Here is a 14,325-nt window from a genome sequence, read left to right on the forward strand (position 1 = left end):
GCTCTATCCTGAGGGTGGAAGTGGGAGGGGTGGTATGTGTGGCAGTGTGTACACTGGTCTGTGTAGGAGGACTCATCACTTCCCTGCCTTGGTCTCAGTTTGGAACTGCAGCACCTTGATCCTTTTGTTCGCAGCTACTATGTTAATTCATGATTCCTTCTTCTTAAGAAGCTGACCTCGGGTTACTGGAGCTGAAGAAAACATCTGACTTTGGCAAGGTTTTCAAGACTATTGGAACAAGAATCTACTCCTTCGGGCTGGGGGGCCGCTTCCTCTTTGCTTCTGTGATGACAGAGAAGGTATGAGGGTCTTTTCTTCTTCTTGCTGGCTCTTGCAGCAGGAGCCCTCTGTGTTGTTGGGAGGCCATGAGCCATTCTATAAGTATGGCTGTACAAGAACAAGGCTGAGCCTTACAGAGCTGGAAAGAGGCAGGACTATAACTGAGTACATGGTTTTCTAATTGCTTGCCCCATTCCAGCACCCCGTCATGTTACGGGGATGTATTTTTCCTCCATCTTCTCTTCTTCTTGCCTTTGTGGTATGTCTTGGATGCTGATGCAGAGGAACTAATATACAGTGAAGTGGTGCTGCCGTCGCCAGTGGTTTATAAGCAATATCCTTTCCTTCCAGGGTGGTACAAGGAGGATTCATGTCTCGCTTGACCAAGGCGAGACCTGGAATATGGCCCAGCTACCCTCGGTGGGCCAGGAGCAGTTCTACTCCATCCTGGCAGCTAACGATGATATGGTCTTTATGCATGTAGATGAGCGTGGAGGTAAGGGCTACAGAGGAGAGCAGAGTGGGCTGTGCTAGGTTTTGGTAAAATAGCACATCTCTTGACCCCAGCATTCTTTCCTGCCATGGCAGGGAGTCGGACTTGATGATCTGCTCAGGTCCCTTCTGACCCGACCAACTATGAAACTGTGTCAAACAGGAGGGGATTGTTGTGTGAAGGCTGTGGTGTTCTGAGCAGAGATTTACCACCCGTAGAGGCCTAAGCATTCCAAGTCTGGATCACACCTCAAACCCACATCTAAGCTTTAAAGTACAGAAGCAATCAGATGACCTAACTCCTACCATGCCCCCCAGCTGACCCTTCTGCTTCACCCAACCATTGTGTCTTCCATGGAAGATACTCGCCTTTGGGGTAGACTGATAACAGTGTCTCTGCAACTCCACATTGCATAATCAGTTTGCAGAGTCCAGGCGCTCAGGAGAATGTGGTGTGTCTTGGAAAAGGTATTCAAGCCCCCTTGTGTGTAGGCTGCTAATTTCTTGATATGTACCTTAAGTCTCTTACTCTGGAAACATCAGCCTCATATCTGTGTTGTATCATTCAGCATGGTACTTCTGCATTGGAAACTGCTCTGTGAATCCTGCCATTGTGAATTTGAGGAAGAGATTTTTGAGGAAGAGATTTTTTTTTTTCTCTACATTATCTTATGGCCTTGGAGAATGGGAGAGTGATGGAAATACAGGTGCCCTTTGGTTTAAATTCCACAGGGCAATCTAGCAGCAACCAAAGCAGTCCAGCTAGATCACAAATCAACTTTTGGAGTTGCTGATGCAGTCAAGGTGTTTTGCTGGAAAACAGGACCCTTCTGACAGAGGGGCAGAATTAAGGTTGCAGAGGTCACCTTAATTTTGAATTTCTGGTCTTTCTACTGCTTGCGAGGCATTCTGAGAAGCATGCTATTATCTGTTGCTGTTACAGTGCTAAGGCTTGCCAAATCATGTAGCTGTGTGCCCACCCATTCTCGCATCAGGAGGAGCGCTCCAGGGGCTAGAAGCCTGTTTCCCTCTCTGTCTTTCCTGTGCAGCACTGTCCTCCCTGCCACGCAGCCACATACATCAGGGCAAGTTGCTTAGCTGTTGCATGTGAAATGTTTCAATTTCACCTCAAAACCAATCCCCAGAAAACTGCTTGAGGGCAGCTGGAAAAATAAATTGCAGTCCAGCCCCAAAAGCTTGAAATGAACATAATCTCAACTCCCTACCACTGTATGGTGCCCAGACTTGCTAGGAAAATCTGTCCCTGGCTCTCAAGCATATCAGGGAAAGCCTGCTGAGTTGCTTTGTGTATGGCAAAACTAGAGCAGTAGGGATCAGTGTTGGGTCTCTGGCAGGGCCTTTTATTATGAGGACTTCTCAAAGGCACGATTGCATTTGTACAGTGTTAGTATCTGAATGCCCCATAACCTTAACAGATTTACCCTCGCACACTGCTGGGAGGGAAGGCAGTGCTCTTCCCATTGACCAGATGAGGGAGTGAGGTCATGGGACTGATTTGTCCACAGGCCTCGCACGCATGACCTTGGGCATGTCCAACATTGACCCCAGGTCTTGGGGTTCCTCAGCTGGCACCCTTCCTACTGAGCTGTCCTGCTTTGTAACACATTGTCCACAACACCAGCCTGCAGCAATAGCAAAGACCCTAGTTCCTGACACTCCCTTCCACCTGAATGTTGCAGCTTGGGGACCAGCTCATGCCTCCTGACAGCGAGACTGTGTCCCAAACCCCTCCCCAGTCTTTCAGATTCCTGGAGACCCCACGGATCAGAAGGCTGGATCCACATGTCCTGTCCTCCCTGAAATGATGGGTCAGGGACTGGCTTGTCTCTGGAGCATGGAGACTTTAGGCTGGGTGTGACTGGAAACTGCCCAGGCTTCCTACTAGCCTTGGTCACGGTGGTTACTGTAGGGGTGCAGGACTGTGGGTGTTCCATCAGGCTGCCTCTCTTCCTGAACCGCGTGCTGCATGTCTTGTAGAGACTGGCTACGGCACAATCTATACCTCAGATGATCGGGGCATCGTGTATTCCAAGTCCCTCGAGCGGCATCTCTACACAACCACTGGAGGGGAAACAGACTTCATCAACGTGACCTCGCTGCGCGGCATCTACATCACCAGCGTGCTCTCGGAGGGTGAGTGTATGCGACTTCTGTCTGGAGCGGGACAGGCTGCAGCAGAGCACTGCAAGCCAGGAAAGAACTTGGGATGGAAGCAGAGCTCTCCCCGTGAGCTAGCTTAGAGGCAAAGCCTGTTCCTTCAACGCCTGCAAAACCTTGCAGAGACCCTGGCAGACTCTCGGGCTACTGAGGTCCAGGAAAGTCAGGGCTCGTCTCATGACTCAGGTCCCTTGTGTTTGCCTGGATTTGCCAGAACCCACCATACCTGGGTGGACTGCTCAAGGATGACCCCTTGTGTCTGGCTTCTATTACTGGATGCATTTTGCAGCTCCTGTTGGCTTCTGGAGTCAGTGGGAGGGCCCTGGTCCTGTTCATGAGGAAAGCAGTATTTAGCTCCCTCAGCTCCAAGACCGTTTTCTTGCCCCTTGCTCTGCTTTTCCAGTGGGGCTGATATCTTACCAAAACATCTTTCCCCTTCAACTTGGACATAAACCAACCTATGCACCGTGCATGCAGCATTGGCACTCATGGCACTACGCAGCTACAGTTTGGATAGCTGCTGTCTGCCCCCATGGGGCAGTGCAGGCATGAGACAGAGCTCAGAGGAGACACCATGAGAGGAATTCTATCCTCCTTTTGCCTCGAGATGGCAGTTTGCTAGCTGCCAGAGTGATGTTCCTAGGCACTTGCATGCAGGTTGCAATTCTCTTACCCCTGCACCGTGAGCACGTGTGTGCATGTAGGTTGAGCATGTGCAGTAGGCAACGCAGTGGCTGGGCAGCCACGTGGCTACGTATGTACCTGTTCTGGATGTGCATGTGTGTGTGTGTATAAGTAACAGTGTGGTTGGTCAGAAGCCTACAACTGACAGATTCTAGATGCCAGAGAAGGGTCAGCCTGTGCTTTGTCCCCAGTAGCTGAATAATTAGGCATTTGCTCAGGAGACCAGGGTTCTAGGCTTCTTTTGCCCTGAGGAGTTTGGTTTTACAGCACAATGCTCCAGCCACCATGCCACAAGTCAGACATTATCCAGACCTCTCTCCCACCCCTGCACAGCTAAGAGGAAGATGCGTGGAGTCAGGAAGAAAAGAGTTAAGGGTGTGCGACTCAGTGAGATGCTTCCTGGCATGGATAAGAGAAGGCCCTGGGTTCTAGCCTGGACCCTTTCTCCCAGTAGAGCAAAAACTGTGCTGCTTTCCATCCATTTAATCCAGTGGAGCAGAGGGGCTGGACCCAATGATCTCACAAGGTCCCTTCCAGCCCTAAACTTCTGTGAATGGCTATTAAATGCAAGGGGGGCTAGTGGCTCAGCTAAACGCAGGAGGGTTCTCCCCTCCCCCTGCTCCCTCCCCCCCAACTTTCTCCTGGACACAGGTATGTGCATGTGTGCTTTGCTGTAGCATATAAACACGTTTATGCATTCATGGTGCAGGGGGAAGTGCCCCAAACAGCCAGAAACATGGCTAGAAAACTCCTGTTTAGAGGCACAAAGGGAAACAATCCCACTGCGCGTGTGCGTGTGATCACATTGGCAGCTGAAATGCCGCCTTTATGCAAAAAGGGAGGAAATAGCAGCCATGCAAGGTAACATGATGAACAGATGGTGTAACTGCTCCACCAAGACCCATTGTGCCTTGTAAAGTTGAGCACTGAGGGGCATGAGCTGACTTTAATAATAACAACACTTGAAATGTGGATGCTGGTGTTTTGGGTGAGGGTAGTTCTTCATCTGTGCTATCTCCTAGCCAGCCTGAAGGGATAATTTCTGGAGCTTTGTAAATGTCCATTGTTCAGCTATTACAGTGCACCAGTTTTCGGAGTCCTGCTTTAGGCTGAAAGTCCTTAACTGGGTCTGTCTCAGAGTAGCAGTTATGACTGGAGAGACAGAATCAGCGTGGGGGAGCAGGAACACTCTGGGCCTGGGAAAACGTTACGGCAGAAATAAATGTGTCAGCTGCGAGTGAGAGCTCAGCTGTGCCTTCTGCGACACACAGGCTGTCTGCGTATTTCAAGGGGGTGGTGTGCCTGCTGGACAGATGTCTGGTGGAAGCTGCGTAGGAGTTAGGCACGTGGCATATAGTCTTGACCGTCTCATCCCAGCTGCACCTTTCTTCCCTCAGACAATTCCATCCAGTCAGTGATCACGTTTGATCGTGGCGGCGAGTGGGTGCCCTTGCGGAAGCCTCAAAACACCACCTGCGACTCCACTGCAAAGAACAAAGAGGAGGTTGGTCCTTCCAAGATCTCTGCCAGCCAGTAGGGGTGATCTTGCTAATTATGGGGTAGGGGAGAAATTCTGTCCAGCTCGGACTCAGAGCTGGCACTGGCCACATCCCCACTGCAGACAGTAGCAGCTAAGCTGGGGAGCAGACTATCAGCTAGTGGCAGACCTGGAGCGGAGAGTGCTGTGCAAAACAAGTCTGGCTGCCTCAGGCAGGTGGCATCTAGTACTCTGCTTCTGCTGACTTTACACTGTGCTGCTGTCCGTGGTGTAGATGTATGTCAGCTGATGAGATTTTGGCTTTGCCTTTGAAGACCAGGATGGCTCTTCTCAAAGAGTTCAAAGGACTTGTTCCTTTGTCAGAGTAGGAACCTAGCGTTAGACGTAGATGTGACGGATAGAAATTCAGCAAAATGTCTGTTCAGTTTATTCTCATCCCACCAGACAGATGTGTTGCCAGATTAAGATAACGAGTAAAGTTAGCAAAGGTTTGGAATATGTAACCATCCTGGCGTCTTTGGGTGGGGGCTGCCTTTCCTATGAATGCAGGCTGTCTAGCCTGATTGGGCACTAGTAAGAATAGCAGTAGCAGGAAAAGGTATAGAGTTAGCCCCAGAGCCTACCTCTGCTCCAGGAAGGAAAATGTGTACAAACATGGTGATCTGGTCACTGTTCACTTGCACGGGGTTAGTACACTGGTCCCTGGCTCTGCCTTAGTTGAATGGTTCCAGCATGGGAGCAAAGCTTAGGAGAGCTGTGCTGAGCCTCTGATCCAAGGAGACTGGTCGCAGAGCTCTGCTGGTTGGAATGTGCTGGGGAGAGGCTGCCTTGTGTGCTGTGTGGCCCCCTACACTGGATTCTCTCCTGTTTTTGTATACAGTGCAGCCTTCACATCCACGCTTCCTACAGCATCTCCCAGAAACTGAATGTGCCTATGGTACCTCTCTCTGAACCAAATGCTGTTGGCATAATCATCGCTCATGGTAATGAATTGCATGGGAAGGGGAAGTGGGAGGGCAAGTGCCACTGGGATTGTGTGGGCAAGGAGGAGGGAGCTTGCTTGCCAGCCAGAGGCCCAAAAGATGGGGTCTGCAGCAGGCTCACCCTTTCGGAAAGTTGCTCGTTCTTATAGAGTGTGGCGGGAGGGGGAGAAGAAATGTATTGCATCCTGCTCCATGGGGAGTGACCTTTCATATCTTGGTGTGGGTGCTGTGTCACAGGCAGCGTGGGAGATGCCATCTCCGTGGTGAGCCCGGACGTTTACATATCGGATGACGGGGGCTATACCTGGGCCCGCATGCTGGAGGGACCCCATCACTATGCCATCCTGGACTCTGGGGGCATCATCGTTGCCATTGAGCACAGCAGCCAGCCGATCAATGTGATTAAGTATGCATGAGCTCCACGCTGCTACAGTTCTTGGGGGAGAGGGTGGCTGGAAGGGGAGGAGGAGAAGAGGATTGGGTGGGCAGGGGAACCCTCTGGTTCCTGAAAGCCCTGACGAGCTGTAAGGACAGTTCTGTTCATGCTGCTTGAATCTGAAGGAGACACTGGGTCATCTTGGTCTTCCTGTTACCCCTCCCACACTGCAGTGTTTAAAGGAAACTCAGTTCTAGAGCAGTGTTTCCCAATGTTTTCTTACCATGGCCCAGCAGGAGCGGGACAAGGCGCGCACAGCCAGCTGCCTCCCTCCCGGGACTCTCCCGCCACCCAGCTTTAACCCCAAAAGCTCAGCTGTGACCCCAAAAGCCGCTCTCTCGGGCAGACAGATGGGGGTGCAAGCCGGGGGCTTGTGCCATGACCCGGCAGTCAACCCACCGCAAGCCCAGTACCAGGCCGTGGCCCCGTGGTTGGGAACCTTTGTTCTAGAGCAGTGACTCTTAACCAGTGTGCCATGTCACCCTGGGGTGCTGTGAGATCATGTGAAGGGTGCCATGAGGTATGAGGAAGTAAGGGAGGTATTGGGAGATAAGCAGATAAACTAAACAGAAAAGCCTAGGCACGGGCTTGTCCCTGCCTGGATGATCCCCTGCCCCCGCTGCCAGGCTGCTCTGCAAGGGCGTGAGCACTGTAATCTATAAATATTTTTTTGAGACTGGGTGCCACTCAATTCACCAAAGTCTTAGAGGGGAGCTCAAGTCTGGTGAGGGGTGCCTCCAAGTCCAGAAAGGTTGAGAACCACTGGTCTAGAGCAATCAAGGTTATTGAGATGGGGAGGCAACCTCTTCTTCTGGATAGAGGTTCATTTGTTGCTAGTCTCTGCCTTGTTGCTAGTAGTCTTCTGAGCACTTACAGCAGTAGGTCCTGTCTGCAAGCCAAATGATGTGTGGCCTATGTACTCCTTCATGTCTCCGCCTCTGAACACAGCGTGGGGGTCACAGAAGGTTGCATCAGGCCTCTCTGACTTGCTGCTCTCTTGTAGGAGGTTGTATGAACTCCCTGATAATTTTGGTTCCTTATTGTAAGTCTTGTCTGCCTAGGTTCTCCACAGATGAAGGGCAATGCTGGTACAAGTACACATTCTCCAAGGAGCCCATCTTCTTCACTGGACTAGCATCTGAACCAGGAGCCAAGTCTATGAATGTCAGTGTCTGGGGCTTCAGAGGGAGCTTCCTGTCTCGCAAATGGGTCTCCTATACCATTGATTTCGCTGACCTCCTTGTCAGGAGCTGTGAGTCTCTCTTGCCTCCTTCCTTTCCATGCGGGGACACAGGTGCTGAAGGGCTGCCTGCTTCTAAGGGGCAAAGTGGAGGAACTGAGCTGAATGTGAATGGGTGGGGAATGACCAAAAGGGGCCAAGGAATATGATATGGGGATTTCAGCAGGGAACATCTTAAGCTGCTGTGCAAGGACTGTGCTCCCTGAGCAGACTGGGTGCACGAGGGAGACCAATTCTGTACAGACCCCCAGTCAATCCACTGCAGACAGAAGCATTCTGGATGTCCCTGCTTATTTATTTATTTAGTGAATGCAAATCCACGAAGCCAAGAAATAGCCTTCTTGTTAGCTGATGTCCCCACTGGGTTCTGCAGAGGCCATTTCAGGGGCAGGGCAAGGCAGGCACCGAGTGTGTGCAGCCAGATCAGTGCTTCTGAACCACAGCTGCTCTGAATGGTTCTGGTTGTATCTATCCATCCAGCACAAACCCCTGCAGATGACAACAGAGCATGGGCTGGCATGCAGCTGGCAGCCTAAACCTGCAGGTGGCTGGAGCCCACCTCTGGTGTTGACACTGGGACCTAGAGAGGACAGTGTCAGCAGAAGCCAGTCCACAGCTGCTTGGTTTAGTACAGGGGTGGGCAATTATTTGGGCTGGAGGGCCACTCAGGGGGTTTTGGTGAGTTGTTGCAGGCTGGGTCAGCACCCCCACCCCGCAACAGCTCACTAAAACTCCCTAAGTTGAGGGTCACACTTCGCTCTCTCTCCCCTCATCCTGCCCAAAACTGTAGCACACCCCAATTCCCACCCCGACCCAGAACATGCCAGCTGCATCTGCAGCTTACAGCAGCACCCATCCTGCATGCCTGAAGCAGCCCTGGGCATATGCCAGCATCAGCTGTGGATGTGGCCAGCAGGTTCTGGGTGGGGATCAGGTCACCCACCCAGGTCCGTAGCTGTCACTGCTGTTCTAGCACTGGGGGGTAAGCAGTCCCTCCCTCCCACCCAGTGTGAGGGGAAACAGCCCCGCCTGCCCAGATCCGGCCCACAGGCTATATTTTGCCCATCCCAGTTTAAAAACAGGCCATGTGTTCTCCACAGCCCCAAGCCATCTCCCACCCCTCTGCAGGTGTCATAGGCCCCAGAACTCCCAACCCAGCAGCAAATGCCTTGAAGGCTGTTGTGGAGCACTTCCCCCATTACTTCCCACCTCAGTCCTCAGCTCTGGCTTACTGTGGCATCCTTGATCAGAGATTTGGGGTACTTCTTCCTGGTGATATAAAACATGGTTCTGGGCAAGCCATGTGGTGACTTTAGTAGAGCCTGTAACTATTTGGGATACTCACTGAGGCCGTGGAGTATCTGTTTAGGCTTAACATGGAGAGTCTGTGCTGACAGGCTTCTAGGGTCATCCTAGGCACTTGGTTGCCAGTCTGAAGAGGAGCTTTCTATGTTCAGTGCAGCAATACTTGTCTTTGCAAGTGCTTGTGCTCATTCTCACTCCCTGCATGATGGCAGCAACGTGCGCCATGGCATGGAAGCAATCTGCAACAGAGCTGCAATTGGAAAGCTGAAGCTCTTAGTTTCTAATGCCTCCCATGGTCCATCCTTTAGATCATCAAGCTTCCTCTGTGGGGGTGAGAGGATGCCCCCGCAGGCTCCTGGAGGGGCAATATTCTCTAGGAGTGTACTGAGTGGGAACTGTACATGGTGGGGGGAAGCATTGTTCAGATAGGTCAGACAGGGTTTTTCAGTGCCATGCACATTTGTTCCCATCAGCACTGGGTAGAACAGGGGGTATAGAGAGTGGCCCTGATATCACCTGTGACAGGGCACAGCCTGCTGCATCATGCCAGCTAGTAAGATTTTGGGCTGAAGTGAATATTTGTCCCCCCGGTTTTGGGTATGTGAGCCCCCCGCTCTTAAGTAGGTAGCGGTTGTTTCTCTGCTGTTGGCTAGGGCCATTACACGCAGCATAGCTGACAACAATCTGGAATCTAATGACCTCCTCTCTCCCAGGTGAGGACAAGGATTACACCATTTGGCTAGCTCACTCCAGCAACCCCACTAACCCCACTGATGGCTGCATCCTGGGTTACAAAGAGGAGTACCGGCGGCTCCGCAAATCATCGGTCTGTCAGAACGGCCGGGACTACATGGTGACCAAGCAGCCATCAGTCTGTCTCTGCACGCTGGAAGACTTCCTCTGGTACGGTCAAGCATTTTTTTCCCCCCTCTTGTCTCACGTGGCAAGGGTGAGTGCCCCACAGGGGTCTAGAACAGTTGCACGGGGGCAGATCTCTGCTGTATGGAGGGGACTGTAATGCTGCCACTTCTAGGTATGTGTGGTGCAGGCTTTGGCCCCTAGACTGGGATCTAGTGGTGCCACTGCCATTGCCTGTGCACAGTATCTAGATTCCCTTGCTGGTTCAGAGTTTAGGATTGCTCATGGCAGTGAAGAATGTGTCCATAAAGTCAGGGGTCATCCACAGAGGGTCATGGTCTGAGGAGTGCCCAGCTTCTTGGACAGCACCATGAGCCATATATTAGGAGCAATGCAAATCAGGAATAAGACTTGGGGGCTGCTTGGGGGATTCTTTAGCTTGACCCCAGCACAGACCTTGCTGGCCAGGTTTATGCCACCCAATTCCATTTTGTCTGAGAGGCTCCCTGGGATTGCATGTAGCAACATGCCAGGCTAGAAGAGACGGGTCACGCTCTGCCTCAAGCAGTCTCTGATGCTTTGCTCTCCTTTGCCTTTCTGCTGCCTCTCGTGCTACAGTGATTTCGGCTACTTCCGCCCAGAAAACCAGTCCAACTGCGTGGAGCAACCGGAGCTGAAGGGCCACGACCTGGAGTTCTGCCTCTACGGGAGGCGGGAGCTGCTGAAGACTAGTGGGTAACGTGTCTTTTTATAACCCTTGATCCTTGAGTGAATCCAGGTGCTCAGCCAGTGCTGCACCCAGGGCTTCCGGCATGCGGCACCGTTGTTGCAGGGAAGGCTGAAGTGAAAGGTGGTGGGCTTGGGAATGAGTGACAAAGAAGCTGTTGTCGTGGCAGCACTCCCCAGTGGGTAGGGCAGCATTGGGGTCCAGGAGGCCTGGCTTCTATTCTAGGCTCTGCCACCAATGCCCATTGGCATCTTTATGCACCTTTTCCCCCACTGCCCTGAAAGTTGGGACAGTGCTTGCTCTTCTGGATGCAGGGCACATGTTACTGGAGCATGCCAGAGTGAGCCCTTTCTTCTGCTGGATGTCAACATGCCATGGCCCAGGCCACTGAGCAGCCTGTGTTGCTTTGGCAGGAGCCAGCAGCAGCACTGTACTGGGAGGCTAAGAACTCTGTTTCCAGGAGGCCGTGGCTCTCAGACGCCCCTGCAGGATGCAGTGGGTGTGCCCCAGTTCGTGGATTGAGATTAGAAAGCAGCATGACTCTGCATGTGGTTTACAGCTCCCAGCCCAGTGGGGGTTATTGTGCCCACATGTGGCCGGGCAGTCCCTAGCCTCTCCTGGGCAGCTTCCCACTGTGCTACGGGTTTTCAGAAGTTTTCTTTGAAATTCCAGGTATCGTAAAATACCAGGAGACAAATGTGATGGTGGACAGAGCCCACCACGGGAGGTGACTGACCTGAAGAGAAAATGCACAAGCAACTTTTTGAGCCCCAGCCAGCTGGTAGGTGATCAACCCAGGCCTGGAGAAAACATGGGGTGGGAGGTATGTTACCAAATCCAGGCTGGAAACCTCAGGATCCTGACATTGCTGCTTTTAAAATAGGTCCCTTTGCCCTGCTGTCAAAGACTCCCTTGCCCACCCGACTGTCCTGTGGTAGACCAAGTGAGGGACACTCACTGAGAAGCCTTTGCCCTCGTCATGTGGGGTCAGATCCTGTAGCACTGCCTTCTCTTTAAATAGAATTGCCAAACATACTGTTCCATGCTGCTTCAAGGGGAGCAAGTGCATTGTTTCTCCAATTACCTTTCCCAATTCCACCTAGATGTAACTTGTAAAACTACTGAAGCCTTGGTCCGCACTTTGGAGCAGCTGTCATGTTTGACCCTTGAAGTGGCTGTACTGCCATACAAGATACTGACCAAGTAATATTTGTTGCACAGTGCTTTTTGCTCCTTGGCACTGGAAGAGTCTCAAGTGAATGCCAGTAATTGGTTTAAATTGCACATTATGTGACTATAGCAATGTTTCCTTTTCTCTCCCTACAGTCAGCCTCTTCCAGCTCCACACCCATCATTCTGGCTGTTATAGGTGTGATGCTCATCGCGATTGTAGCTGGAGTCATCATCATTAAGAAATATGTCTGCGGGGGCAGGTGAGGCTTGCAGAGGTCTTGGGTGCAGTTAAGCTGGGAGATGCATTAGATGGTGAGAACCCCTGGCTTAGCCATCTCACTCCACCTCATTCACGTACAGGAAGGCTTGGAGATGACTCCTAAATCAATTGGTTTCAGCTTTGTTAGAGGATCTGTGATCCCTGTAGGTAATGATGGCAGTTGCTAACTGTTCCACTATATAAGAAGACTTGTAAGGGCTATAAGTTTTCACTCAAGGTGATCTCACTAAACCAGCTGTGAGCTCGAAGCCAACCATCTGGAGATCATGCTCTGGTCTTTCTGGGCTGCCATAGGGCCTTGTTGTTTCCTGTCTGGCCCCTCAAGCCACATGGTCCTGACCAAGATGAGGTGGATTGAGTGTTGACTCAGTACAGTAATGTCCAGCTAGCATCTCAAGTCTCTTTGTGCCTTAGTGATACTGAGGCTGCCAAGAAAAATATCCGTACTTTACCACTCAGCACTGAAGCTGGAAGCCAGGCCTAGCTTTTGATCCTGAATGGGCCAAACTTCAATGGATCAGATGTAACAAGGGGAATAGGGCAGTCTAGGAGATCAGAGCCAGGAGTGTGAGGGAATGTTACTAGAGCAAGTCTGAAAAGGTGGGGAAAGTCCTGTGTGATACACAGCTCTCTTGTTCTGATTCCTGGAAAGGGAAGAGAACGGTCAGATTAGTTGAGATGCAGTTGGCTTCCTCCTGCATGAGAGCAAGTTCCCAGGTTGGATGGGACCCCTTGGAGTTCTCCATCACTTGTAGAACTGCAATGCAGGGCAAAGGGGAAACGGCATTTTTCCAGAGAAGGCTGTTGCATTGTCTGAAGCCTCCCTCTTCTGCACGGACCTGTAAAGCAGTGCAGTGACCTGCTAGGGGGAGTCCTCTGCTTACCTTCATTGCCAGCACGTTAATGCCAGTGTTGCCGCAGCCGTATTTGCATGATCTCATTAGTTTCTCCAGGCTAAATTGGTTCAGACTTGGGTTGGTGCCTGGATGGAAGGCTCCTAATTGGATTACAAGTGCTGCAAGAGGTGGTGATGGTGATGCTCTTCCCTCAGAGGCTTCCCGTGTTGTGCTGCCACCAGACGCACCAGGTGCTGGGCAGTGCTTGTCCTCTGAGATACAAATGCGGAGGTGTGGGCTGCCTGTGGTGGTTAGAAACTCCTTGATATCTTCAGTAATCCTCCACAATTCTTCAGACGCTCTTGGGGTTTCAGTGGCGTACAGATGCCTTTGCTTCCTGTCTCACTTGATCAAGCTCTGTTGAACAGTATTGTGAAACAGGTGCTGCATTTCCCTGCTGGCTGCAGTGTTTCCTTTGATAAGGGCCCTAGGACAATGACACTCAAACGTTTTAGATTGAAAGCCCCTCTTGTTAGACTGAATGCCTTTGGAGAATGCTAGCTGTCAGCTTTCACTCCTTTCTTGACTATGGAAAAGTACTAGAGCAATTCTTCTGTTGGAGATAACTCAGAAAGACCACAACCGATCAGACACTCTGGACTCCTATTTAAAATCTCTAGATTTATCTTGTGAATCACACAGATGTTTGCACGCTTAACGGGGCTGATAGGGTGGCCCCTCGCAACACTCTTAAGAGGATCTTGTGGCATCACAGGGTGCCACAGCAGCCTGGTAAAATATCACTGACCTAAAACCTTGCCAGCAGAACTGCTCTGAGATCCTCTTCCCAGAGAAGAAGTGTCCTACGCTAACATGACCCATGCCGGTGTGTCCGATTTCCTCCCAGGTTCCTGGTTCACCGCTATTCTGTCCTGCAGCAGCATGCAGATGCAAATGGCGTGGAAGGGGTAGATACTCTGGACTCGGTCACCCCAGCTAATAAAAGCGGTTACCATGATGACTCCGACGAGGTAGGTGATTAGTGGGTGATGCAGAGACAGCAGTGTCTAAGCATCCTCAGTACTCTGTGTCTGATTGAATCTGCAGGCTATTGGGAAATCAGGGCTTGGATTGGATGTGGGCATGTTGCTTCTTGGGAGAGTGGAAATAAGATTCACGGGGGTGGAAGGGTCTGCTCCCCAGCATAGATGCAGGATTCAGTGCTCCTAACCATCCTGTCAGATTCCCATCCAGCCTCTTCTCACAAACCTACAGGGAAGGGATAAGTATAACTCTCCGTAGCACCTTGTTCCAGCATTGCCCTGCTATTCTTACTATGAGGAAACTTCTTCTGGG

General features: G+C 51.4%; 1 protein-coding gene across 1 annotated transcript in view; it reads left to right on the forward strand.

Moving 5' to 3' along the window:
* The window catches only part of SORT1 (sortilin 1), a gene marked incomplete at its 5' end in the record, with an annotated part of 40,358 nt that overhangs the window by 21,800 nt on the left and 4,233 nt on the right, over nucleotides 1-14,325 (forward strand). The window contains 12 exons of the mRNA XM_014525025.2: nucleotides 172-299; nucleotides 631-775; nucleotides 2,770-2,925; nucleotides 5,031-5,137; nucleotides 6,012-6,114; nucleotides 6,352-6,520; nucleotides 7,612-7,802; nucleotides 9,809-9,998; nucleotides 10,572-10,688; nucleotides 11,353-11,461; nucleotides 12,007-12,113; nucleotides 13,877-14,000. Coding sequence (XP_014380511.2) covers nucleotides 172-299; nucleotides 631-775; nucleotides 2,770-2,925; nucleotides 5,031-5,137; nucleotides 6,012-6,114; nucleotides 6,352-6,520; nucleotides 7,612-7,802; nucleotides 9,809-9,998; nucleotides 10,572-10,688; nucleotides 11,353-11,461; nucleotides 12,007-12,113; nucleotides 13,877-14,000 — 1,646 coding nt within the window. The remainder of the gene's footprint in view (nucleotides 1-171; nucleotides 300-630; nucleotides 776-2,769; nucleotides 2,926-5,030; nucleotides 5,138-6,011; nucleotides 6,115-6,351; nucleotides 6,521-7,611; nucleotides 7,803-9,808; nucleotides 9,999-10,571; nucleotides 10,689-11,352; nucleotides 11,462-12,006; nucleotides 12,114-13,876; nucleotides 14,001-14,325) is intronic.

The sequence above is a fragment of the Alligator sinensis genome, unplaced genomic scaffold, assembly GCF_000455745.1.
Source record: "Alligator sinensis unplaced genomic scaffold, ASM45574v1 scaffold872_5, whole genome shotgun sequence".
NCBI classification, from domain to species: Eukaryota; Metazoa; Chordata; order Crocodylia; family Alligatoridae; genus Alligator; species Alligator sinensis.